At 42.7% G+C, this 24,651-nt stretch overlaps 1 protein-coding gene across 2 annotated transcripts in view; it reads right to left on the bottom strand.

The window, feature by feature from the left end:
- Positions 1–17,274, bottom strand: part of TRIO (trio Rho guanine nucleotide exchange factor) — a 252,873-nt gene extending 235,599 nt beyond the window's left edge. For both annotated transcript variants that reach the window (XM_071553704.1, XM_071553705.1), the window contains exon 1: positions 16,609–17,274. In XM_071553704.1, coding sequence (XP_071409805.1) covers positions 16,609–16,723 — 115 coding nt within the window. In that variant the 5' untranslated portion in view covers positions 16,724–17,274. The remainder of the gene's footprint in view (positions 1–16,608) is intronic.
- Between the last annotated feature and the right edge of the window lie 7,377 nt (positions 17,275–24,651).

Raw genomic sequence — 24,651 nt, 5'->3', positions numbered from 1 at the left:
CTAGTTTTAGACACTTGAATCTTACTAACGCTAGATAAACTGCACAGATAGCAACTACTGAAGTAGATGTCATTTGAAAAAACACTCAACCATACTCACTTTCTGTGCAAAACTCAAGGCAGCATTCTAAATATCACAGGGAATGACAATTCTAATTGCATACTGCAGGATTAAATCCAAGACTGCTGTCAAAGCAACATTTCAGAGTATGTTAACTTTGAAATTACTGTTAGCCCAGGGAGTAAACTCAAGTTAGTTCTTCTTTAACTCCACTTCAGTTTCTCAGCTGTATGAACTGCCCTTTTTGGAAACCTATCTTTACATTAAGAATGTTTTCTTTCAACATACTTTACTAGAGGGGAACAAGCAAAATTTAAGTGATTTAGCTGCCTCTTTATAGATTCAATACAAAGCAATTTATGCTTCACATCTCTCACTACATCACCAAGAACAACTTTTGACCACAAAGAAGTCAGTCTGAAATTAGTCATGGTTCATTTTCATTTGAGAGCATTTGCAGATGCAGGATGTTTTTGCCTGAGCTTCCTCAAGCAAAGAAGACTGTCAGCAAAATAACCACCACCATTTCCAAATAGCTTTATTTTCCTACAGCTATGACATATCTCTAATGAAAATATATTGTTAGTAATCTCAACTGAACACAACAAAGTAACTACATAAAGTTCAACAAATCTCTTGAGATCAGTACAGCCTCATAGACCCATCCTCTGCACTAGGCCTGCTGGATCAGAGGCTTGAGTGAGGAGACAACCACAAACGTGTTTATGTGCAGCGGTCCTTGTGCAGCTGAGACTGTCGCTGACCTTCCTGAACAAATGAGCTGCTCTTTCACACAAAATCAAATGACACATTTCTACTGGGAGTGGCAGGAATTTGAGGATGAGTGGTATGGGAAAAGGCAATTTGAAGGTAAAAACAGGTTAAGAGTGACTTTTTCTTGCGTTATGTCATCAAGGTTGTACTTTGCATTACAAAATTAAGGAATTTATTCAAGTTCCTTTCCATTTTCTTGCTCCTCTCTTTAGGGAATACAGAAACATTAGATGTATCTAGGGCAGGGACTATTAACAGATTGTCTCTCTGATTTGAGCACGTTATCCCTGTAAAGCAAACATCTGAGCACCATGGGACATAAAAAGGCCTCTCTGCTCCTTTCAAGGGTCAGTTCTCTTCATGACCTCACTGCACTTCCAATCCCAAGTCTTCCACATCAGATACCCATTATCTCCCTCCCATTCTTCTGCCCAGGCTTGTTCTTCTTGTGCTCTGCTTTAAAACAAGAAAGCCTTCTTTTGGCCTTGAAATCAGTAGTTGCTTCAGGGAAACAGTACGTTTTCTATCAAATGGCCCGTGAAAATTCAGGCTCCCTTGCACCTATTAATCTGCCTGTGTACATTAGCAGAACTGTTAGTTCTGTTTCACTATTAGTGTAAGACCTTAACCACAAAAGAAAGAGCAGCTTTTGCAGTAGGAAGGTAGTGTGGTGATTTCCAGCACTTCTATAAGAAAACTGGCCCTCACCCTGAATTCTGTTAGTTATCTTCTTCCTTGGTTTCCTTTTTGATCCTTCATAATCTCAGACATGCTCCTGCCTGCCCCTAGGCAAAGTATTGGTGCCTTCCTGAAGACCCACATCGGTGCCAAACTTGAATATATTTGGGCAGAACCAAGACAAGGACAGCAGAGCTTCTTCTCCAGCACTCTACTTCAACTACCACATGCTCAACAATTCACACAGAAGTCCTGCCTCACTGGTTAGAAACTGCTTGGCTGGTCCCCAGCACAGCCAACTGCTTTTACTCTCTTCTCCCTCCCTTTCCTCCCCAATATCAAGAGTGCAACAGAAACACAAATTTTGACTTGCACCCTGGCTTTATTCTCAAATTTTCTGCAAAAGAAATGGATGCCTGGATGAGAAATGCACCACTTAGAATCACAGAATCATAGAATCGATTGGGTTGGAAAAGACCTCCAAGATCATCAAGTCCAACCCTTGGTCCAACTCCAGTCCCTTTACTAGATCATGGCACTCAGTGCCATGTCCAATCTCAGTTTAAAAACCTCAAGGGATGGTGAATCCACCACCTCTCTGGGCAGGCCATTCCAATGCCTGATTACTCTCTCTGGAAAGAATTTTTTTCTGATCTCCAACTTAAATTTCCCCTGGCAGAGCTTGAGCCCATCGTGCCCTTGTCCTATTGCTGAGTGCCTGGGAGAAGAGATCAGCCCCCACCTCGCTAGAACTTCCCTTCAGGTAGTTCTAGACAGTGATGAGATCACCTCTGAGCCTCCTCTTCTCCAGGCTAAACAACCCCAGCTCCCTCAGCCTCTCCCCATAGGGCTTGTGCTCCAGTCCCTTCACCAGCCTTGTTGCTCTTCTCTGGACTCGCTCCAGCACCTCAATATCCTTTCTGAACTGAGGGGCCCAGAACTTAACACAGTACTCAAGGTGTGGACTCACCCATGCAGAGTACAGGGGAAGGATCACTGCCCTGGGCCTGCTGGCCACGCTATTTTTGATATAGGAGAGGATCCCATTGGCCTTCTTGGCCACCTGGGCACTCTGTAGGGTCATGTTGAGCTTCCTGTCAATTAGTACACTTAAATGCAATTAATGCACTCTTGGTTTTATGTGGATAGCAATACTGCCCTTATGCTGTGTGCTGTTCAGAAGCTAAGAGAACCAATCTCTAACACAGGATTTAGAAACCAATGAGTATTGATGTTTTAGCTATAACCATAACACTTCAGGATGTTTGTCACCTTTGACATACAACTCCACTATGGAGATACAGGGTTATTTTGTTTCTGATAATTAGCTATCTTCCCAGTCACCTTTCAAAAATGAATCTATTTCATTCCATTAAAATATTTAGCTTAACATGGAAACAGTTATTTCATATATTCAGTCAATTCCTATTCCACAAAACAGGAGGAATTCAGCTTTTACACAGTGACAACATAATTCCTTCCTATCTTGTGGAGAGGCACTCCACATCTCCATTTGGGTCCTTTTTCAGAGGCTATATGGCAGTTCTGTTCAGAAAGCTTCTTATTAAAGCCACAATTTTACCATTTGTGTGCTTAATACAGTCCCCATAACTGGCAAAATAAAGAGTATAATAACTTAGGCAATTTATTACTATATATTTCCAATTAAGTCCTTCAATGTGATACACTCTTCCATGGGAGTTCTGCATGTTAAACCGAGCCTATTATGCTGTGCAAAGCTTCCCTCACCTGTGAACACAATTGGTCTTTTCAATCTTAGTTATCTATAAGCTTGTGAAAGAAGAATTTACCATTTGGTTCCTTTTTCCTTCTTAGTATTTGACAATTTTTACATCCTGCTTCGTTTAGCTTTTATTAGCCTGGCAGAACCAACATGATGTTCAAGTGACACAAAACAATCCTTAAGAAATTGAACAGTAGAGCGTACTCAGGTTATCTGAAGAAAAAAAAATGTCCCAGAGTAAAACACTTAATTTGCATTTGAAGAGATGCTTTCCTCAGCTTGTCTATGTAACAAAGCAGCGTTCATATCAGTCTTGTTTAATATTACATAATGAAATAATGCATTTCTACTCCCAAAATAACTCTGATGTAACACAGCAATCCTGTGCCGCCTGGCAAACCCAATGCCATCTACTGCCATCCACTAAGGCATTTAATGAAAACTTTACACAAATGCTAAACAATGAGTTAATTAAGCAAGGACCAGGAGTGATTGAAGCTGCCACAAAGAGCGCTGGAAAACTACGTAATGCAGAGCACTAAGGCTGCCTAAGCAACCCTTATTTGTCAGTGTAGCACACAGGCTGTAACTCTCAAACTATACAGTGCTTTTCCACAGGACCCCCTACTCAGCTGAGTACACATAATGGACCTCCTATGGAGATGAACACTGATGCCGAGTGATTGAGCTGATTGTCTGCTGGACCTCTGCCTTATTTATTGAGGAAAAGGAACAAAAGAAGGGATCACAGATGTAAGGACAACAATTAAGACAGTAAAAAGTCACTCTGGAAAAAGATGTCTCTCTCTCCTCCAACACTCATCTCTTCTGTGCTTAGGCAAGTCTTATTGAACTAGAACTCAAACCAGACCGTTTTGGACCCCACCTCTGAAGTTGGAACAGGAACCAGAGCCCAAAGTATTACCAAAGGAGGCAAGTGGAAGTGAGATTTTTACCCTAAGTACTGAAAACGCTCCACAAAGACACAAATTGAAGCCTAACATACTTTTTGGCTGCTCAAGACCATAAAAAACCCTTTCATTTTCTGCTATATCAACACATACAAAAGCTTCAGCTTGTGCACAGAGGGACTTGGGCTCAGGCAGCTGAGACAACTTACAGGCTGCACATTAAGTGTTCCATCTATCAAGGTGTATCCATCCTTCCCTTCCCATTCCCAAACACAGGCTCTGCCGCTTCCTTTCCAATGCCTACAGGCCATCCACAGCACTATGGAGAGCAGCACCCTCTTGCTCTTTGCACTCGCTCATATTGCCTCAGTGGACATGAGCTGCAAGTCGCATTCTGCTCGGATTCCACACCATGAACTTGCCCACAAGCAGAACGAACACAGACTGAGCAGCTGCCCAGCTAACCAAGTGCTTTGGCAAAAGGGTTTTACAGTTTTAACTTTGTAACAGTGGGTTAACACAGTGGAGATAGCAACATGAACAAATCCACTTCAAAAGCACATTCTAGGAAAACGAGATTCTAAGAACAGCAGTTCTCACACTGTTATATAGCAAATATAACAATATATGCCATAAATACAAAGTTTAAATTGGCATATTGGTATAGACCCATGACTGTAGGTAGTCGGGTCATTTTGCTACAAACTGTTCATTATTTTAACAGATAAATTGCTGCTTGGAACAAATACTATTTTTAGTAATCAAAGACTCCAAATTTGTTCAGCACACCCTTGCAAAAATACTCTCAGGCTCCTCTGGAAAACCAAACAAAAATATTAAGCAAACAAGAGCACAACCATTTATGCATCTGCCAAGCAAACATTCTACAGCAGACCATATAGTAAAAAAAGAGCAGGTATTGAGTAAGAAAACAAACTCTCCGTTCTTGGGTGGGGGAGGAGACAGTTACTGCTTCAGTTTCATCTAATCAGTGCTATCATTTTCACCCATTATTTCCTATTACGTTTACTATATTTGTAAATACCTTTATCTTATAGTAATCTTTTCCTGACAAAGTCAATGCATTAGTGTATGTATTTCAGCTCTCCAATGCAAAGCTTTAGGATTAAGTACAGCATCATGAAAGAACCACTCCCCATTAGCAGTCAGATTCACTTGCACTGTCCCTGCTTCATCAGACTGGAAAAGTCCAGCTCTTAGTTAATGGCATTGCGTTGGTTGCCACCAGTTGTCCCAAAAATTGCAGCAAGAAAGAAAGAAAATTGGCTTATCTTTATATTCATAGGTCTAGCGCCATCATCTAAGGACAGTAATCTAGTTAATAATTTTATTAATAGTTTTTCAACGTTCTCTTCCATTACACAAACTTTACATACTCCAACAAGCTTATTTTTTCTTTAAAACAAATAGAAGCAGATAGCTTCCAAGCTTTGGTTTGTGACAGGGCAGAAAGCAAACCCCTTTTTGACAGCCAAACATCAATTCTCAAATGTACAGGTTATTTTTTGCATACAGAGCAGACAAAGGCAAACTAACTGCTGCTTCTTGAATAAGTTGGGAGAAAAAATTATGCCCTTTTGTTAAACCTCACAGATACTGGAGAACCAATATAGCTAATGGCTACTGCCTTTAAATTTCTGTTCAGCAGAGTCGGGAGATACCACCACACAGAAGCTCGTCAAAACAGGCAAGCAAAAATGTAACACAACCAACAATCCACTTTTCCAGGGAGTTAAACTATGGTATAACAATAATCATCAAGAGATAATCAGACTTATCAGTGCTGTCTATTTAAAGCACTGCAAGGCAGTGTCACAAGGCTTGACACAAATTCTCATCTGAAGCTGTCTACTATAAACTTTTCTGCAAAAAAAAAGCACCAAAACCCAGACAGGGCTACACCACTCAGTTATGCAAGTTACAAAGGTTCAAATTTATATTTATATTTAGTTCATCAATTCCCACCCAGAGTTCAACTCAGTAAACTGATCTATTTTTAGCTTTTGACTCTTTTGGACATTTCCTTCCTTCATCTGTGTAAATGCGTCACAGCTTCTCAAATGTTTCCCTTTGGCCAGGGAAGGATGCATCTGATTCCAAGCTTAAAAAAAAGTTCACACACACACACACACGCTGAGTGGTTACTGTTGGCTGAATTGTACCCTTGTTCTGACTTAAGCATAAGCAAATTTGACTCCAATCCTCAGCCTGTACTACAAAAGATTTTGCTCTTTCTGCACTGACAGGTAAAAATATGTCACAGATATGCTCTACAAGGATCACCACTAGCCAAAACACATTTTATCACTTTCTATAAGCAAGCTTGACTTGGCTGCCCTGCCTTGATAATTCAACAAACAGTAGAATTTTCCCAAAATGGGGACAGAAATGAAATTCAGTTTTGTAAATTTCTGCTCAGTCACCAAGGCAAGAAATTCAGTCAAGTACATGTCCTTGTTTTCTTTCCAAAGACAGCCTTTCCACTACAGGTGGAGAATCAGTTTTTAAACTGAGACTGGACTGAGTGCCATGATCTAGTAAACAGACTGGAGCTGGACCAAGGGTTGGATTTGATGATCTCAGAGGTCTTCTCCAACCCAATCGATTCTATGATCTGGTATCTTTTTTATTTATTTACTTACAAGCCAATGTCCTGGTTCTGGCCAGGAGGGGGATGGCTGGGACCCGGACATTGTTCTATGCCACCTCACATCATTTTCTGGGAACAAGGGAAAGGGCTCACTGCTGGGTCAGGGTACCATGGCAGACGGAATGGGGAGTGTCAGGAGTTTCCACAGCAGGTAAGCAATAACATTTCTTTTCTTCTACACACTCTCATTAGTTTTGTTGCAGTTATTGTCCATTTTCTTATCTCATTGCTGTTTCCAGTATATTGTTCTTATCTCAGTCTATGATCTTTACCTTTTATGCCTCCAATTCTCCCCTCCAGTCCACCGCACCGGAGAGATAGAGGGAAGGGGGAGTGAATGAGTGGCACGTGGTTTGGACTGGTCTGATTATCCAATCCAGCAGGAACACTGGATTGGATAACACCATTCCTAAACCATGACAGACAACCAACAAGTTACAAGAGAAACCATTACAACTGACCTCATCTTTCCATCTGAAAAGATGCCATTGTCCTAGTAAGTTTTAGTTTGGCTTGCCTTTGCTGTCCTTAAAAAAGCCCAGCTCTCACTATACCCTGTTAGTTGATTCTTCTTTGAACTTTGCAAGCTGTGGCAAGTTCAAGTCTAACTATCCTTAACTGCAGAAAACAAGTACTTGAGGCACACAGAGTGTGACTTTCAGAGGTGTAAAGTAAGAGCATAAGACACTGCTGTAACTGTCCCATTTCCATTCTTTTAGGACGAATCTGATGTGCAATATGTAACCAAAATTAACGTGCTAACTAACACCAATAAAGAAAATAAACACATTACAACAGGGATAAAAGCTTCAAGAATAAATCTTTATTAAAAGAAAGCAATAATGACTGATCAGTTTCTTGAGCAGAGAAATCATATCCTGTTTTATTACTCTACAGTAAAAGACAGAAGGCAGCCTCTAAAGATGGGGTTTGACATCTTCCTAAGTCTGATGTTCACTACACTATGTGCTATCAGCTTTTGCACAGAACAGGACAATCCAGTCAATTTATATTTCAATTCAATTTGATTTTTTTTGGTATGTGCTTTCAGTTCCAGATACCTGGAATTCTAGGAATAGAAGAGCTACAAAAGACCAAGACATTTCAACCTTATCTAGGCCATGTTTTAAGAAATGTCACCTAATTTCTTCCCAAATCCACTTGGGCTCTGAAAATAAGCAGTCCCCAAGGCTTCAAAGGCTTCTGTTTTCATTAAATCTCAGCAATAACATTTTTCACTGTTTGAAGGCCTCAAAGTTATTAACCAGCTATGTGGCCATCACAAAGCTTAGTGAAAAGCCTTTGGCCAAATGCCTTGATAAAGTATCTCAAGAGACTGTAAGTTTCCACAAAACTGACCACAAAAATGCAGGAATTCAGTATAAACCCTAAAGTTTCAGATTTTGATTCACTCCTTTATGCAGTAAGTGTGGTACAGACTAGACAAAAACAAGTACGAATTTACCATGTCCTTGTGAACCCTATTTGTCTGCAGTGTATTTCCCTATTCTTTTTTAGCACTTAGGAAATCTCGCTTCACTATCACCCCAGATCCTCACATACTAATTGCTAAGCAGTCATGTAAAAATCTAACCACAAAAATCACTACTAGTTGTTTACACAGTCAGCCAACACCTCACAAATAACTATTACTGCTCATACATGCACTGAGACTGCAAGAAAACATGAGTAATTAAGCTCCCAGCAGTTTCACAGATGACGAGAATGCACTGGGATTACTCACAATAGCCTGTTCAGTGCCCGCTGCCCAGAACACTCTCTCCAACTTTTTAACAAAGAGATTTGTCGTAGAAACTCAGTTTGTGAAGCTACAAGGAATATCTCAGTTGACTGCACACATGCACATAAATATCCCCATGCACACTGCTAAAACAAACCTTCCTGAATCTCAGACTCATGTTCTGACTCTTACACATGCCAGTAACATTATCCTGACTCTTACACGGATTTGTAGGAATTAGAGAATCACATTATACTGTACAACATAGCAAACTGCTGACTTATTTTGAATGCTGGAAGCCTACACTTCCTCCTATACTATACATCTTGCTTCCTCAACATTTTAGGCCCTGAGGGACAATAAAAGGAATTTTCTCATCTCCCTGTAAAGATTCTTTTCTTAAGGAAAAAACCCACCATAATTACAAATGTTTATTTCAGTTCTTCAGTAAGTTCCAGGTTACAAAACATCCCATTCAGAAGTACAAGAGATAGAAAGAGGCACAGTTCAGCACTGCTCAGGAGGAAAACCTGTTACATATTTGCAGTGGTTTTTATTAAGAGTGTCAGTGCCACTTATGCATTGCAGTAACACAGGAGATGAAACAAATTTGACTAAATGATTTCAGAGGACTCCACTCAACAGCCTTGAAAAATGACCCTATTTTTTAAATAAATGCACAAAGACAATTAGGCTATTTCAGATGAATTAGAACAGCTATTTGGCAGAAAAGCTACTGGAAAGGGCTTTGTATCTTTAAAGCACAGTCTTGTCATTCAGGCTGTTTGGTGAAACTTTGTGGACACAATTCCATTTATGACCCCCCGTTTGTGTATCAATGTAACAACCTACTCTAGAGGCTGAAAATCGGATGCTTTAAAGTGCTGTAGTGTCTACTGCTAAAAGCACTTGAGTTGTTCCTTGTCATTTCAATTCCTCCTCCTCACTACTGGGTAAGTGATCTGTTTTCTCAAAACAGCAGTATCCTTCCTGAAAGAATATGACTCAGCTTTGCAGATCATCAGTATTACTTCACCTGTAGTCTACTTTTTGATTTCACCGCACCAAGAAAAATGTGAAGTTAAACAAAGATTCTTCTCCAAATTAAGCAAATTTCTTTATGAGAACAACCAAATAGATGCAACCATTTTACTCACTAGATTAAAATTGTCTGCTATGACCTTTGTGTTTGGGGTTTTTCTTACCCAGTAGCCTTTTTTCTTTTCTTTTTTTTTTTTTAAGATTAAACTTGGTTCTCACCAACATCAACCAGAAAAATTTTTCTTTATTGTCTTTAAAATTGTCACCCACTTTCAGACAAATACCCTTCAACCACCACTGCATTTCTGAAGCTTAAGTGTGTCTTCACTATTTTAACTTTTCCTGACCACGAACAGTTATTTTAGTGATCTCACCTCCTTCTACAAGCTGCAGACCAAAAATCACTGTGCAGTTACACCCTATTAGTAAACTGACCTAAGAGTCTGCATCTAAAGATGACTATTTGTTGACAAGACTAGAGAAAAATGGCAGTTTTCTCTTTATATTGGGGTAAGGAAATTCTTTCCAATCTTTCTTCAGGTATTATTTACCTAGACAGTGATTTTACATGCAAAAGCTTTTGTAAGTCACGTGATATTTCAGGTTGAAATTCATACCCATTTCTGCTATATTGCTGTGGGATATGTTTAATTGGAGAGAAACTACTTCTTTAAGAAATTTTTACTACCCATTGACTACACAGTGACTGAGCTCTGCAATTAAGGAAAGCCTCAGCTGCACCAAATCAGCTCCTTTCTGAGCATATCTGCACTTCATGCCAGCTCGAATGTACTCCTTCAAAGAATGGACCTGGCTTTTCTCTAACTCCCATTTACCTTCCACTTCAATTGTGCATTTAGTTTGTCAACTATCAGCTTTCACAGACAGCTGTCCCCTCTCAGAAATACTCATGGCTTCTGCCTCCGGTTGTTTCCAACATACCCTAACCTCTAACTTTCTCTATCCTTGGCCATCCCCAGAAAGTTTGGCTGTTTCACACCAAGGCAAGTTACACAACAGCTGCTGCATTTCACACTGAAGCTCTCTATCCCTGTCTTCATTGTTCCAGGGAACATCAATCCAGCAACACTATTCCCTGAGTAACTTCCCCATTGTAACTTTATTGTTTCTGTAGTTATTTTTGCTCTGCATATGCACATCAGCAATTATCAAGCTATGACATTTTTCTGTGGTGTTTTTCAAAACATCATTTACACACATATACCCCCCCCACCCTACTTAACCATCTTAATATCCATCTTAATGGATACTTCTGGAATTGGATCAAAACCCCACAAGAGGACTCACTTCCAGTTCAGCCCAGGTCAATCAGCACTAATGACAGCAATACTGCTGCAACCTTCTCACTTACTAAAGCAACTCAAAGGACAAACTAGCAGATTCTTGAAAACTTGACACAACGCTGTAATTTTATTGAGGTGTTTACTTTTTTAACACAAATGCTGTCATCACTCTAAGCTGCATGAAAGAAAGGACAACTTGTTTCATACTTTACATCCTCTGCATACTCACCACTTCTTAAAGCTCCCAAACATACACCAGCTCCTGACAGTGACAGGGACGGGAACCTGCATTTGCAGAGAACAGCACAGAGCTATCATGTAGGGTACCATCAGTGCTGCCTGCCAAAACTTCACTTGTGGCTTCACTATTAGAGTTTGTTAGACACTCGTCACTACTCTGTAGCTACTCCAGCTGTCACACCAAGTAAGCAACAACCACAGCTCTGTCTACCTTCTCTGTAAGGTATCTACTGCACATCAGCAGGAGATGGATAAATGTTCTTTAAAAGGCACTATCTTAGCTTTATAGATTGTGTGTTCTACTTCAGGGATTTAAGCTGGAAATTGGGCTTGTTTTTCACATCTGATGTCTAATACGAAAGCTCTTTTGCCCATGATCTAAAAGCTAGTGCATTTTTATTAGTAGTACTCATGAAAAAACTTGCTGACTTTTAATTACATGCTTTCTTTTTCTTTTGCATGTAATCTTTCTCAACCCTCTCTTCCTTCGCTCTTCCTAAGAGACTTTCTCTATTATGGCAGCATTTTTAATGTCATCTGCTACAGGTCTCTATCTCAGCCACCATCACATAGGATGTTAACAGAAACTAAGCAAGGCAACAGTTCATAAAGCAAAATAAAAGTTAGACATAAGTCCTTGGAAACTTAAAATAACACATTTTTAAATATATCTATTACTTTTTATCTCTATGGTATTATTTGTTAAGTGATATTCTTGAAAACTAAGCAAACCACAAGATCATTATTTAAGAGAAAAAAAAATTCAATCACCTTTTCACAGCACTCATTAATATTTCCTATAAAGTCTCAACGACTGAAACAATTACCAGCCTCGGCTGCTACAGGCAGACTTGGTTGAACCCAAACTGATTCAAGTCTCAAGTCACTAATACTTGCATAAGTCTTCAAATATCCATCATGACAACAAATCTCAGTACTCTGTTTTCCTAAAATACTCACATGGACATTTTGGTACCTAATCACACTTTTTTCAAACCAAAGATTGAAATTCTCTTATCAGTAAGCTTACATTAAGAAACATGTACACAAGCAGGTTACATAAGTGCACAATATTAAAACCAGGTGCTATTCAAAGCTATTCTGGCTACCAGGCTGTTCTCTGCCTTCACCTCTGGAGAGGTGGCACACGGAACTCTCTATTTGGGACACCCATCTCCTCCAGACCCACCTTTATCTTACAGACTTATTTCTCCTCCAAAGGAAGGACTGCTGCCACCTCTGCAGATTAGGTTTTAGATGGAAAATCCTCCACTTTTCTATTTTACCAGATCAAGGGATGAAGTATAATTAACAGCTATATTCAGATTTGACCTGACAAAACTTGCACCATTTTTCACCCTAGTGAAGAGATTTTCAGAGCCTCTTGTTTTTCCTTTATTTTTCAAACACCCTCCAAGGGGTCTCTGCCCATTGCTCAGTATGTAAATCATGTTCCTCCTAGAAATGTGGCAAGTGTTCGCATAAACATGTGTGTCAACACAAATCTCAATGGCTTTGAAAACTGTATCCTTTGTCCGTACATGGAAGAAGGTACTGCACAGTTTGCAGAAGCCACTCATAGAAAATATATCTTACAGGAAATAACTACATCCACTTTCATCTCATAACTGTGAAAAGTTATCAGTTGATAACCTGGATTGTTTATTTTTCCATAAAGACTCATCAGAGTGATTCATAAAGGCACTTGCTATACTGTCTAGCCAGGAGCTGACTGAACTGCTTACAAGCTTTCCTTTCTGCATCCTTTTGCATTCACAGATTCCTCCATCATCCCAGAAAGGTAAGTTTAATTACTAAATGTTCAATCAATGAATTTTACTTAGATGAAAAATGTTTTGTCTATTTTACCTAAAACCAAAATTCATTAACTTCAACTAGCAAAACTTCTTTGGTTTAGAGGACACCATTATAATAGCATGATTTAAACTGAAGAGACAGCCCTCATTCTTGCATATTAAAGGTGTCCCTTCACAGTCTTCTTCCCCATGTATTGAGGACTGAAAGCTGCAAAGATGAAGACTAAAGCAACAACCATCAAACAAAACCTCTGTACAGTTACTGCCCTGTAATCCATGACTTGATGGCACTCCCTCAAATTCAATTTTGTTAATGTTAGATGTTTTCAGACCTTTCAAATACATAGAAATTTCTGTTAGAAAACAGTTTGCAAAGTTTTATTTTAATACCTTTTCATAAAGTATAGCTCTTGCATACTTAACACGTGTTAACAACCACATACCCAGCCACTTAGACACTGCACCACTGGGTTTCCATTCAGTAATAGTCCTCTCAAGTCACACCAGTGCAGTTTTTAATAAGAAAAAAAAGGGGATGCTTGTCTATACCTTTACAGCTCAAAACATATCCCTTCTGTTGGTTTATATGGTCATCTCTAATCCCCAACTTACATATAGAACAGAAAGGTACTTCCTACAACCACTGCTCTTTCTCCATCAAAGTGTAATCACTTTGCCTGGCAATCAACTCTGCTTCTCAGTAGTTTTAATCCTTCCACAAAGAGGGTGACAGATCTAAGACAGTGTTCTTGTCTTTTCAACCTCAAGTAATGATTTAGATACCAAATAGGTAATGGAAAGTTAGCTGCCTCAATTTCTTCCAATTCCAACAAAGGCATTCCTCGTTTATATTCAAGACACACAATCATTATGTGTTCATACTACTACCTCACTTCCAGTTCAGCTGCTTTCTTCACATTTCAATTGCAACTTATTTCCACAACAACTCAAGAGTGAGTTTACATTTACATAACCAAAGTGAAAACTGGAAATGCACACATTCCAAGTGATGTGAACCTAGCTGCTGTTCAATATCCTAACAAAAGATTGCCCAAATTATAAAACTCCATTCTTCAGGCTACTTTAATTCTACTTCAGGCTTAGTCTTCCAAGAGGACATGAGGAAAGTCAATAACCCACCTGGCTGCTCAACTGACCAATTTAACTAACCTAGGATTAGAACTCATTGTTAGGCAGGTTTTTTGTTGGGTTTGCTTGGGGGTTGTTTCCTTCTGGAAAACATTGTAACATTTGTAGTCATTTTTAAGTAACAGCTACCGCTTTGATGATATTCTCTGCAAGTGACAGGAAAAAGGAAGCATTTGCCATTGTAAATTCTGTAAAGAGAAAAATATTTTGTCTGCTCTTATACACCAAAGTTTTTCCCTTGTTCATTGATCACTGTGTCCACTGTGTTTCACTGAAAAAAACCTGTGTCTCCTGCTCAAACAAAGGGAAGCACTGGAGATCTCTAAATAGACCCTTTCTTTATAAAAGAGTGTATCATGTACAGAGACGGAATTCAAAGAGCTCTTCCTAATACCAACCACCCACAAGAGATGCCAAAACATTTTCCAGAGTATGTCACAGCCCAGGCAGAACCAGATAACCTCCATGTGTAAATATGGAAATGAGAATGCCAGTTGTTAAATATGCTCTAAGAGTTTTTCGATAAGCATTTGACATGTCCTTCTACTGCTTTAAGATTTGCAGTTGCCACAAGACTAAGCTCAGTGCAACTTCCCTGTTATCAGAAGTTACCAGCACCAGAAGTCATCACTGCAGCACTTACAAGCTAATCAACTCTGTGTCATCCCTCTACCCACACATAAATGTGGAAGTTGACTATTAATACTGCTGGCAGGGTCTTCCTAAACTGCAGGATTACTACACAAGTACCCATTTGTAACTGCATTAGACAGACTCTACTGTTGCAATCTGTCATTTTGCTTTCAACAGGATTTCTTCCTCAGAACGATAAAGCTCAATCCTTCTTCCATGATGAAACCCACCAAGGCCAGCACCTTGACCCGACAAGGAGCTTTACACTCACTGCTGTCACGTGAAACAGGTTGCCTCGGGAGCATCAAGCCCTCCAGAGAAGACACGGCCCCCAGTTCGAACCCTCTGTCCACCGAAATGCAGCTCCAAGCCCTGCTTCAAGGATGCCTGCTGCAAATCACACTTCCTCCCTCGCTCTCATTAAACCACACGCTGAACAGCATGCACCGACCGCGAGCAGCACTGATTACGCCGTTTCCCACTTCCCTCACGGACTTCCCTTAAAACCCCAATAAACACAGCTTTTACTACTATTATTACTACTGCCATCGTTATTATTTTTTTACACACGAAATCAGCCATCGCCCTCATATTTCCAGCGGTGAGTCTGCATTTTCCTTATTCACCGCTCCTTTTTAGGCATCCGAACGGGGCCGATGGACAGCCCTGCCGCCCCGCCCGGGAGCGCTGGCCGGGGGTGCCCGTGGGGGCGCGGAGCACAGCGAGGGGAGGAGCTGCGGCCGCTCCGGGGAGGGCATCGGCGGGAGGCACCGGGGAGAAGCTCCGCTGCCGCCGCCCAGGGTGCCGGCATGGCTCGGTCCCCGCTGGCGCTCCGTGCGTCCCGGGCAACGCTGCCTGCGCTCCGTGCCCGCCGCTATGCCCCGGGGGCAGCGCCTGGGGCAGCCGCCCGCCCCGCCCGGCTGCGTGCCGAGAGTAAACACCGAGGGAAACGGCGGCCTCCATTTTTTTTTATATCCCGGCAGCCTGTCAACAGGCTCCCCCCCTTCCCCTGCCGATCCTCCGCGCCGAGCCCGGCTTCCCAACCCGGCAGCGCTCCGGAACCAATGCTGCCCCGCCTCAGCCGAGGCAGCGACACCTCCTAAAGGGGGCTTTGCTTTCTGTCTGCCTCCTTCCCTTCTCGCTGTACCATCCGCTTTCCACGCTGCCCTCTCCCGCTCCTGCCCTGGGCCGCCTCCCAGCAGCACGGCACCAGCGGAGCGCTGCCTTTTATAGCGGTGTCATTCCCGCCGGCCTCCCCGGGGGTTCGGCCGCCGCACCCGCTCCGCCCGCGCCCCCGACACCATGGGCTGCCCGCAATCCCCGGCGGGACATTTTCGGGGGGCTCGGTACGCCTGGCGCTGGCTGGTGCCGCCCGGCCCCGGTAACGCGCCCACTATCGGGCCGGCACCGAGGCAGAGTCGCACCTGTCAGCGGCGACACCGCCCCAGGGCAGAGCCAGCCCCGCGCCCTCCCGGCCGGGCCGGGCCGCCGCCGCACCCGTTTTCACGCCTCGATTCTGCCGGCGAGGGAGGCGTCCCGCCCGCGAGTTGCTGTGCCTGCCCTCGGCCCCGCAGTGCCCGGCACGGGAGGGATGTGGGGGCTCGGCTCTGCCCCCCGAGGACGCGCCGCGGCGGCCCGCACGGACAGGCAGTGCCGAGGCGGCCCCGCCGGCGAGGGGCGGGCGAGCCTTCCCCGAGGCCACCTGACAAAGCCGCTGCCCTCGCCGCCTCTCCCGGCTCCGGGGGGAAGACGTCGCTTCCCCCGACCACCTTTCGCCACTACCTGCAGCTGCGGTCTCACCGCCGGCCCCACCACCCCGCTCCCCCGGGACGGGGCCGCACTCACCGGATCGGAAGAACGCCGCGATGTCCGCCGAGTCCTTGGCCGCCTCTTCGGCCCCTTCCCCCGCGCCGCTGCCGGCCGTGGTGGCGGCGGAGGTGGCGGTAGCGGCGCTGCTCATGGCTGCTGCTGCCGCTGCTGCTGCTGCTGTGGCTGCTGCTGCGTGTGCTGGCGGCGGCGGCTCCTCCGGGCGAGACCCACCGCTGACCCCGCCGCCCCTTCCGCGGGTGCCGCTTCAGCTCCGGGCGGGAGCGGCCGTCAGGGCGGCAGCCGGAACGGGCGGGCGATGCGGGGCGGCGGCGGGCGAGCACAGGGACATGAAGGTATGTGCGGAATGGCAGCTCCGGGAGCGCCCACCCCCCGCAGCCACCTAGGAGGCGGCGTGTGCATGCAGGGAGTCCGGGCGGGCAGGCGGGCGGCAGCCGGAGCGCAGACAATCGCGGGAGGAGGAGGAGGAGGAGGGCGACGACGACGACGGCATGGGAAGGGCCAGCGGTCCGCGTAGCTAGCAGCCGGTGGGCGGAGAAAGAAGGAACGTTTCCAACCTTTTTTTTCCTTTTTTTTCCTTTTTTTTTTTTTTTTTTTTAGGGAGCGGCGAGCGATCCGGAGGAGCAGTAGCTGCGCTATCCGCCGTAGTGCCGGTGGCCGCAGCAGCCGCCGTCCTCCATCTTGACTGGGAGGAGGAGGAGGAGGAGGGTGGGAAGGGGGAGTCGGGAAAGGAAACGAGTCCCCGCCCGAGGAACAAGGGCGGTGGAGCCGAGGGGGTGGAGCTCGGGAGTCTCCCGCTGCGTCCTGCACTGGCCGGGATGAGGCGGGGCTGGGCCCGCAGGTCGGCAGCGCAGCCGCTGCTGGGCCCGCACTGCCCCGGCTGGGAGCGGAGGCCCGTCCGGTGGGGCGGCTCTCGGTCCCTGCGGCCCGTGCCGTCGGCTCCCGGGGGCAGCAGCGTGGGCTGGTTGCTGCGGGCTTGTTGCTCAGGGTTTGGTTCGGTTGTTATTTTTTTCTTTTTTTTAACTGCTTCCAACTGGCTTTCGCCCTCCTGGCAGCTCACCAGTGTGCGGAGGTCGAGCTGGGAAGTCTAAAAACATGTAGTTTGTGCGGCCCAAGGCGTGGCGGGAGCGTGGGAAGCGCCCCGTGCTGTCTGTGGCTCCCCCCGGGGCTCGGTGCCAGGGACAGCCGAGGTCCCAGCTCGGCAAGGGCTCCCCTGCCCCGGGCCACCGCTCCGAGGGAAAGGGAAAAAGGGGCACGCAAATTTTTCAGAGGTGGCTTTAAAAGGCATCCGTTGTCTGTACTGTGGATATTTTTATTTCAGTGATAAGCGAGACATTTCAAAATGTTCTGTGCTGTGGACCGATTCAATTAACGTGAAATAAGCAAAGAGCACATGATGGGGAGGGCAACTGCGTCCCACCACCATCCTGCTCCTCATGTTAAGCTGCCAGTACAAGTTTTCGTCCAGGTAAGACTGAAGAGAAGTGCCAAAGCAGAAATCTTAGCAATTGCACAAATTAATGAAGCTAGTAACATGTCTCAAATGCTTGTGGTACATAGTAAATTATTAACACACTTGCAGCACAGAAATTCAGCCCCAGGAATTAAACGCCTGAACCTCTGATAAGTGTTAAAAGCAAAGTTAAGTTCAAGAGATAGTCATAGAATATCCTGAGTTGAAAGGGACCCACAAGGATCATCCTAAGTCCTGCACAGGACCACCCCAAGAATCACACCAATGTGACTGAAAGCGTTATCCGAACCCTCCTTGTTACTCTGTCAGGCTTGGTGCTGTGACCACTTCCCTGGGGAGCCTGTTACAGTGCCCAGCCACTTTCTAGGTGAAGAATTTTTTCTAATGTCCAGGGTGAACCTCCCCTGACACAGCTTCATGCTACTGCCTCAGGTTCTAAGGGAACCTTGAGGGGTTCTGTTAGTTTGTTACAGTCAGATGATGAGGAAGTCATCCGCAAGGTTCCCAAGGTTTGTATTTATCTGAAGTTCTATGGCTTGATAAAAAAAGCTTTTGTGCAACTATGCCTGCCCTAATTTCTCTTACAGAGAAGAGATTAATTTGACTGAAAAGAGTTTTTTATTTTTTTAAAATGTTTTAGGCAGCAGGCAAAGGAAAGAGTTCCAAATTAGCATCCCACTGGCAGAAATGGTTGCAACATGAATTCCTTTCTGGCTGGCCTAGCACCATCCACTTAGCAAAAATCATGAGTGGGACAAAAGCTGCTGTTCCCTAGCGAGCAGTCAGTTGACCTGGGAGTAGGAATAGAATACAGTATGTCTGGACAGAAAAAGAATCTTGCATAAGAATGTGAGAAAATTTGATAAGTGCATGCAAGGAGTTAATATAGTGAGTAAAGAAAAAAATTGGGAATCTCCATAATTTGTGCTTTCAGTGGCTAGAGAGCAAGAAGTGCTTGAGATTACTTGTTTTCTGAATTTGAAATAAGACTTTGATGTGCTGTGTAACACTGAAAAATACTTTAGAAGGCTGTTCATTAGTTACTGAAATAAGACACTGACTGTTTCCAAGTAGTTGCTCATCCTGCATCCTGTACAAATTTTAAGTGGGTACCAAAAAGCCAAGGTTCATTGGAGCAGTTTTGAAGGCTGTATGACTCAAGTGTGTCTCTTCTCTGTCCCTTCCATCTGCTGAATTTAAGAGATACTGGATTTGTTGTTTTTTTTTTTTAACATGTGGATGCCCTGAGCCATGTAACCCACTACAGAAACCTTTTATCACTGTGAAAATGATTGAGGTCGACTAGTTGTAGTTTGAGTTCTTCATCAGCAACAAAGGTGGCCCTTACAGAAAATCCTTCAAGAGCCGAATATGTTAATATCCTTTGCAGCCTTCATAAGGATTATGACAATACATGGTGTTCATGCCAACGTTCAGGATGCAATGTTTACTGAAGGGCAAGTTAAAGAGACAAAGATAAGAAAATGACATTGTGACTCTCCAATAAAGCAAGGATTTAATTCACAGTTATCCACCTTAGATATCAAATACCAGATTAAATATTTTGACATTAGGAAATTAAGTTTCTCAGTCTGGTTCTTCTTGATCATTTTAGGCTTGAAACTGAAACAAACAAGCAACTTGGATATAAATTGTCTATGCAGAGAGCCCTGCACATTGAAAAGTTGTGTGATTTGGCTACTTTGGAAGCCTGTCATTAAGGGAATAATTCTGTTCTCCATCCTCAACTCCTAATGTTGCTTGTCTTGGATTTTGTCAGCCTGCAAGTGTTTTTGCACCAATTGCAATGGTAAATGCAGGAAAGGGAAAAGTATTCATCATGTAAAAGTTACTTTAAGGGTTCTGTGACCTGTGATATATCAATAGTGTTAAGGCCCAGATTTGAATTAAGGTTTATTTAAATTGTGTTCTAGGAGTTTAAAAACCTGATAATGTTTAATTTCTCTGCCTTTGTAAATGTATTTATATATGTGTATATGTATGTAAATATATGTATACATATATGTATATATGTGTATATATATGTAAAGGATTTAATTTTATGTAAGCAAATTGTTCAAAAATATTTAAACTCAAATAAAATAAATTCCCAAAGAGAAATGTTGTTTCATTTGAATGTCCTTTATTTTATTTATATTGTGTCCTACTATGGTTGAATGGTCACTCTAAAATCAATATGGCAATGCACAAAGAGCTTTCTTCCTGTCAAAGAGGTGTCTTCTGAGGGAAAAAGCTTGCCCAGTGCCTTCTGAATCCAGGCAGAGAAGTGTCACACGTCACTTCATGTTTCATCCCTAAAGGAATTTGCAGACCTCATACTGCTTGAATTCTTTTCCTGCAGTATTCGTTGCCCATTTAATCAAGTAAACAAAAAACCAAGATTCCTGCATTTCTATAAGACATTAAAGAAAGCAGGGCAAGCTTGATTTGAAAATCAATGATATTTACCAACTTTCAGGAGAAGTAAACTAGAAACTCATAATTTTGGACAAACTGCAAGACAGGAGATGATACTGACTTGAGGCAGTTAGTCTGAGTTGTCTTCTTGCTTAGAACTAAGAGAGACTTCAATTATGAGGAAAAAACCCAACAAACAGTTGCAAAACACCCAACAACTAGATTTTTGCAATGAAGGTCTCTTCTCATACTTGTTCGCAAGCTTCACTCTTCATTTCACAAACCGAAACACAGGATGTAGAAGATAGTGTGAGACAAGACTTTCACATGGAAAACACTTTTTGGGGAAAATGCACGTGGACTTCAGCCTAGCCAGCCAGTAGGTACTACTTCTTACAAATGTTATTTTATTGCAGTAGGCTTTTGGGGGACTCTATAAAACAAGTTATAAGCACTTACGGTAAGTGGTCCAGGAGGCCACACCAGGTGCTACTGTGCTTTTAAGATGACAAGGCTTTTTTCAAGTTTGCAGCAGTTAAGGAAAGCAATCAAAGTTATTAATGTGTACTGTCTCCTTGTTGCTATCTGGCTTCTGATCTAAATGGTGCTTGTGTTATAGCAACATTTGTCAATTTCAAATTATTCTCCAAGCACATTATGTGTCTCTTTTATCTGTAGACTAGCACTGAGGTATTTTCCAACCATTATCATTATTATTGCCCTCTTTTCCATAGAAGCATCCATGTTGTTTTGAAAAGTTGTCTTGAACAGTATTAAGCCTATGTGCCCCACATCCTTATGCTATAAAATCAAGTTCTTGTTTTATTTTATGAGTTCTGGCAGCTTTGGAAACTGCCCCTTTGTTGCTTTTTTCTACTTTTCTGCAAACCTAATTTTTTTAGTATCTTGATAGCAGATGACCTACCTGTCACCTATGTAGCATATTACCAATTGAAAACATTTTCTCCATACTTCACCTGGTAAGACCTCCCACATACAAGCTTGAGAAATGGGCTCATAGGACTCTCATGAGGTTTAACAAGACCAAGTGCAAGGTGCTGCTGGTCAGTATCAACACAGGCTGAGGGATGAATGGATTGAGAGCAGCCCTGCCAAGAAGCACTTGAGGGTGCTGGTGGATGAGAGGCTGGGCATGACCCAGCAATGTGCACTTGCAGACAAGAAAGTCACTTGTATCCTCAGCTGCATCAAAAAGCAACGTGACCAGCAGGTCAAGATTCTGACCCTCTGCTCCAGTGAGATCTCACCTGGAATGCTGCATCCAGCTCTGGGGTCCACAGCACAGGAAAGACATGGACCCATTGGAGTGAGTCCAGAGGAGGACCAACAAGATGATTAGAGGGATGGAGCACCTCTCCTATGAGGACAAACTGAGAAAATAGTGTTTGTTATCTTGGAAAAGCAGCGGCTTTGGGGGTAACTAACTGTGGCTTTCTAATACCTGAAGAGAGCCCACAAGAATGTGGAGAGAGACTACTTACAAGAGCATGTAGTGACAGGACAGAGGGGAATGGTTTCAAACTCTAACAAGAATAGGTTTAGATTAGTTATTAGAATGAAATTCTTTGCTGTGAGGGTGATGAGACACTGGAACAGGTTGCCCAGCAAAGTTGTGTATACCCCATTCCTGGAAGTGCTTAAAGTAAGGTTGGATGAACCTCTGAGAAACCTGATCTAGTGGAAAGTGTCCTGGACCGTAGCAGAGGGGTTGGAACTAGATGATCTTCTAGGTCCCATTTCAATCCAAACCATTCTGTGATTCTTACATTTCCTTAGATCAGCACTTCCAGTACCCACTAGGACATAACATTTCACAGATACTGTCAGGACCTGGAAGGGGAGGTTCAGTACACTTCAGTCAAAAACTGTAAAGGAACAGGGTTTGGTGGTAACTACAACTGAAGTTTTACTACTTACGTGGTCATGACTGTCAAATGTTAAGCAAAGAACCAAGCAGGTTTTTAATAGCCTACAGACCAACTTGTGTGGTTTTGTGTATCACCAAAAATACTAACTGTCCTGATTTTATTTATAACCAAACTTTTTTTTTAATTCTCACCATTTTAACAATTTGATATCTATAAAAATCCAGCTCCCAGTTCTGCTGTGTGGCATGTGCTGACTTGTCAACATCAAGGCTACTTAATCTGTAGAAATTATACCAGACGTTTGATGTTTTAGAGACGATTGGTGGTCTCTATGCCATCTGTTGACTAACTTCACCCTAACGAAGTGATGTTTTTTCTGTTTACACTTAGGCACACATAATTCCACGTTATTGTACAATTAATGGTGGCTGAACCACTTGACTGAATCTCAGATAAGTCATTACCTCTGCTATCCAGGTTTTCAGATAGCAAGAACTCTCTATCAGGAGCTATGCAAGCACATAAATGGACAGACTCATGCACACCCTCATTTCAGGTTTTCTATCACTATCTTTGACATCATACTGGACTTACAAAGAGTATTTTCCTATTTGTCCAAGGTTTTCTAGGCAGAAATATGTGCAGTACTTCAGAAGCTTTCTGAAAGAATTGAACTTAGTATGCCTGTTTGAAAACAAGGTGTACATTCATTACAAGATCACAGCCTAGATGGAACAAACCCAGAAATCCTAACAGTAGGACAATGCACGCTAAAGCCTCTATGAGTGATTCACTCTTCTTTTTTTCAATCAGTTATTTTTCAGGTGACATGACCTCTTATTCTGATTTTAAAAAAACTTCTCTCTAGACATTCTGCAGTGTGCTCCTCACTCCATGACAGATCATTGTACATTGTTATCCCCGAATTTTTGAAGACCCTACTCTGATAGGGGTATGGATCCAGGTAAATAAAGAAGAAGGATGTGATTCCCTACCCCCACCCCTGCCCCGTGTTCATCTTGATTGGCAATTAATGAAATACATCTCCATCTTTCTTTAGCTTTAAGGGCATTTCAGCAAAAAAAGATCAAGAGAGAAATTCAGCATTTTCCTTTTCTTGTTCAGTTCCACCTTCTACTGTCTCACATGTTAATCCTTACAAGGAAAACCACCTGTTTTGAAGTCTTTGTAAATTTAAGTTAAGAAATTGGACTCCAATGATCTAGATCAACCGAAACAATTAAGAGTTAGCATGACTAGCTTCAAAGCAAAAACTGTAGCACAGTTTTTGCTTACACTTCAGAAAGTATAAAGAGTTTAATGCTGTACATATTTCCTCCTTAGGCTTCCAGAATCTTGTTTTCCTAGTTTTGGCTCTTTAAACTAAGGAACTGAATGGTGCAACCTACTCAGTGGCTTGTGTCATGTCACATTATTCCCATTGTTCTGAATGTACCATATTGCCAAAACCCTCTGCATACAAACCATGTTAAGCCCTAAACAAAATCTGCTATATCAAGCCTGGCATCCTCCATAGATTTGCCCCTTTCTTTCTCCTGTTCAGGGGATATTACAGACTTAAAGGTTGCCAACAGCAAGGTGGGTCCCTATCAAGCTTATGTTTCAACAATTATGCTATCAACCATCCGTGTGTGGGTGATTACCACTGGACAGTATTCCAACATGAGGACATTTTATGTATTGAAAACATCAGTGATATCTTATTTGATCATGTTATACAGATGACTTGTGTCAACAGTCTCTGCCCTTCATACCAAAAAATCATTAGCATGTCCACAGGAAAAAAATGCACCATACATAAAAAAAATACCATATGTATCTTTAAAGAAAGATCACTATTTTGTATTATCACAATGGAAACTCAGAAAAATAGGTCACCAATTAAGCTAAGCTGCTACACTAGTGATTCCCAAAGATTAGTAGACACCCTGACATTATGTCACTTATTTATACTAAGCATTTTAACACACTCCTTACTACATTTATGAGAAAACTCTTCACTTAGTATCAAAGTGGTGTTAAGTCCAGTTGACTATGATCCTTCTGCCTTAATGGTAATAGTCTGTTAATTGTACTGGCTTGCCGACAATTATTAGTCAAAATAGTGTTCGAGACTTGACATAGAGCAGCACAGAGTCATGTGTAAATTATAATTGTAATTTGTGAGCCTAGAGAAAGTGAAAAGTCAACCAAAAGTGAAGCTTAAAACAAATGACATTCTGTTTCAACAGTTACCTCTCAGAGAGGGCATTTAAATCA

This window comes from Pithys albifrons, chromosome 4 (genome assembly GCF_047495875.1).
Source record: "Pithys albifrons albifrons isolate INPA30051 chromosome 4, PitAlb_v1, whole genome shotgun sequence".
Lineage (NCBI taxonomy): Eukaryota > Metazoa > Chordata > Aves > Passeriformes > Thamnophilidae > Pithys > Pithys albifrons.
The sequence above is the reverse complement of the archived record's forward strand: the minus strand, read 5'-3'. Positions and strand labels throughout refer to the sequence as shown.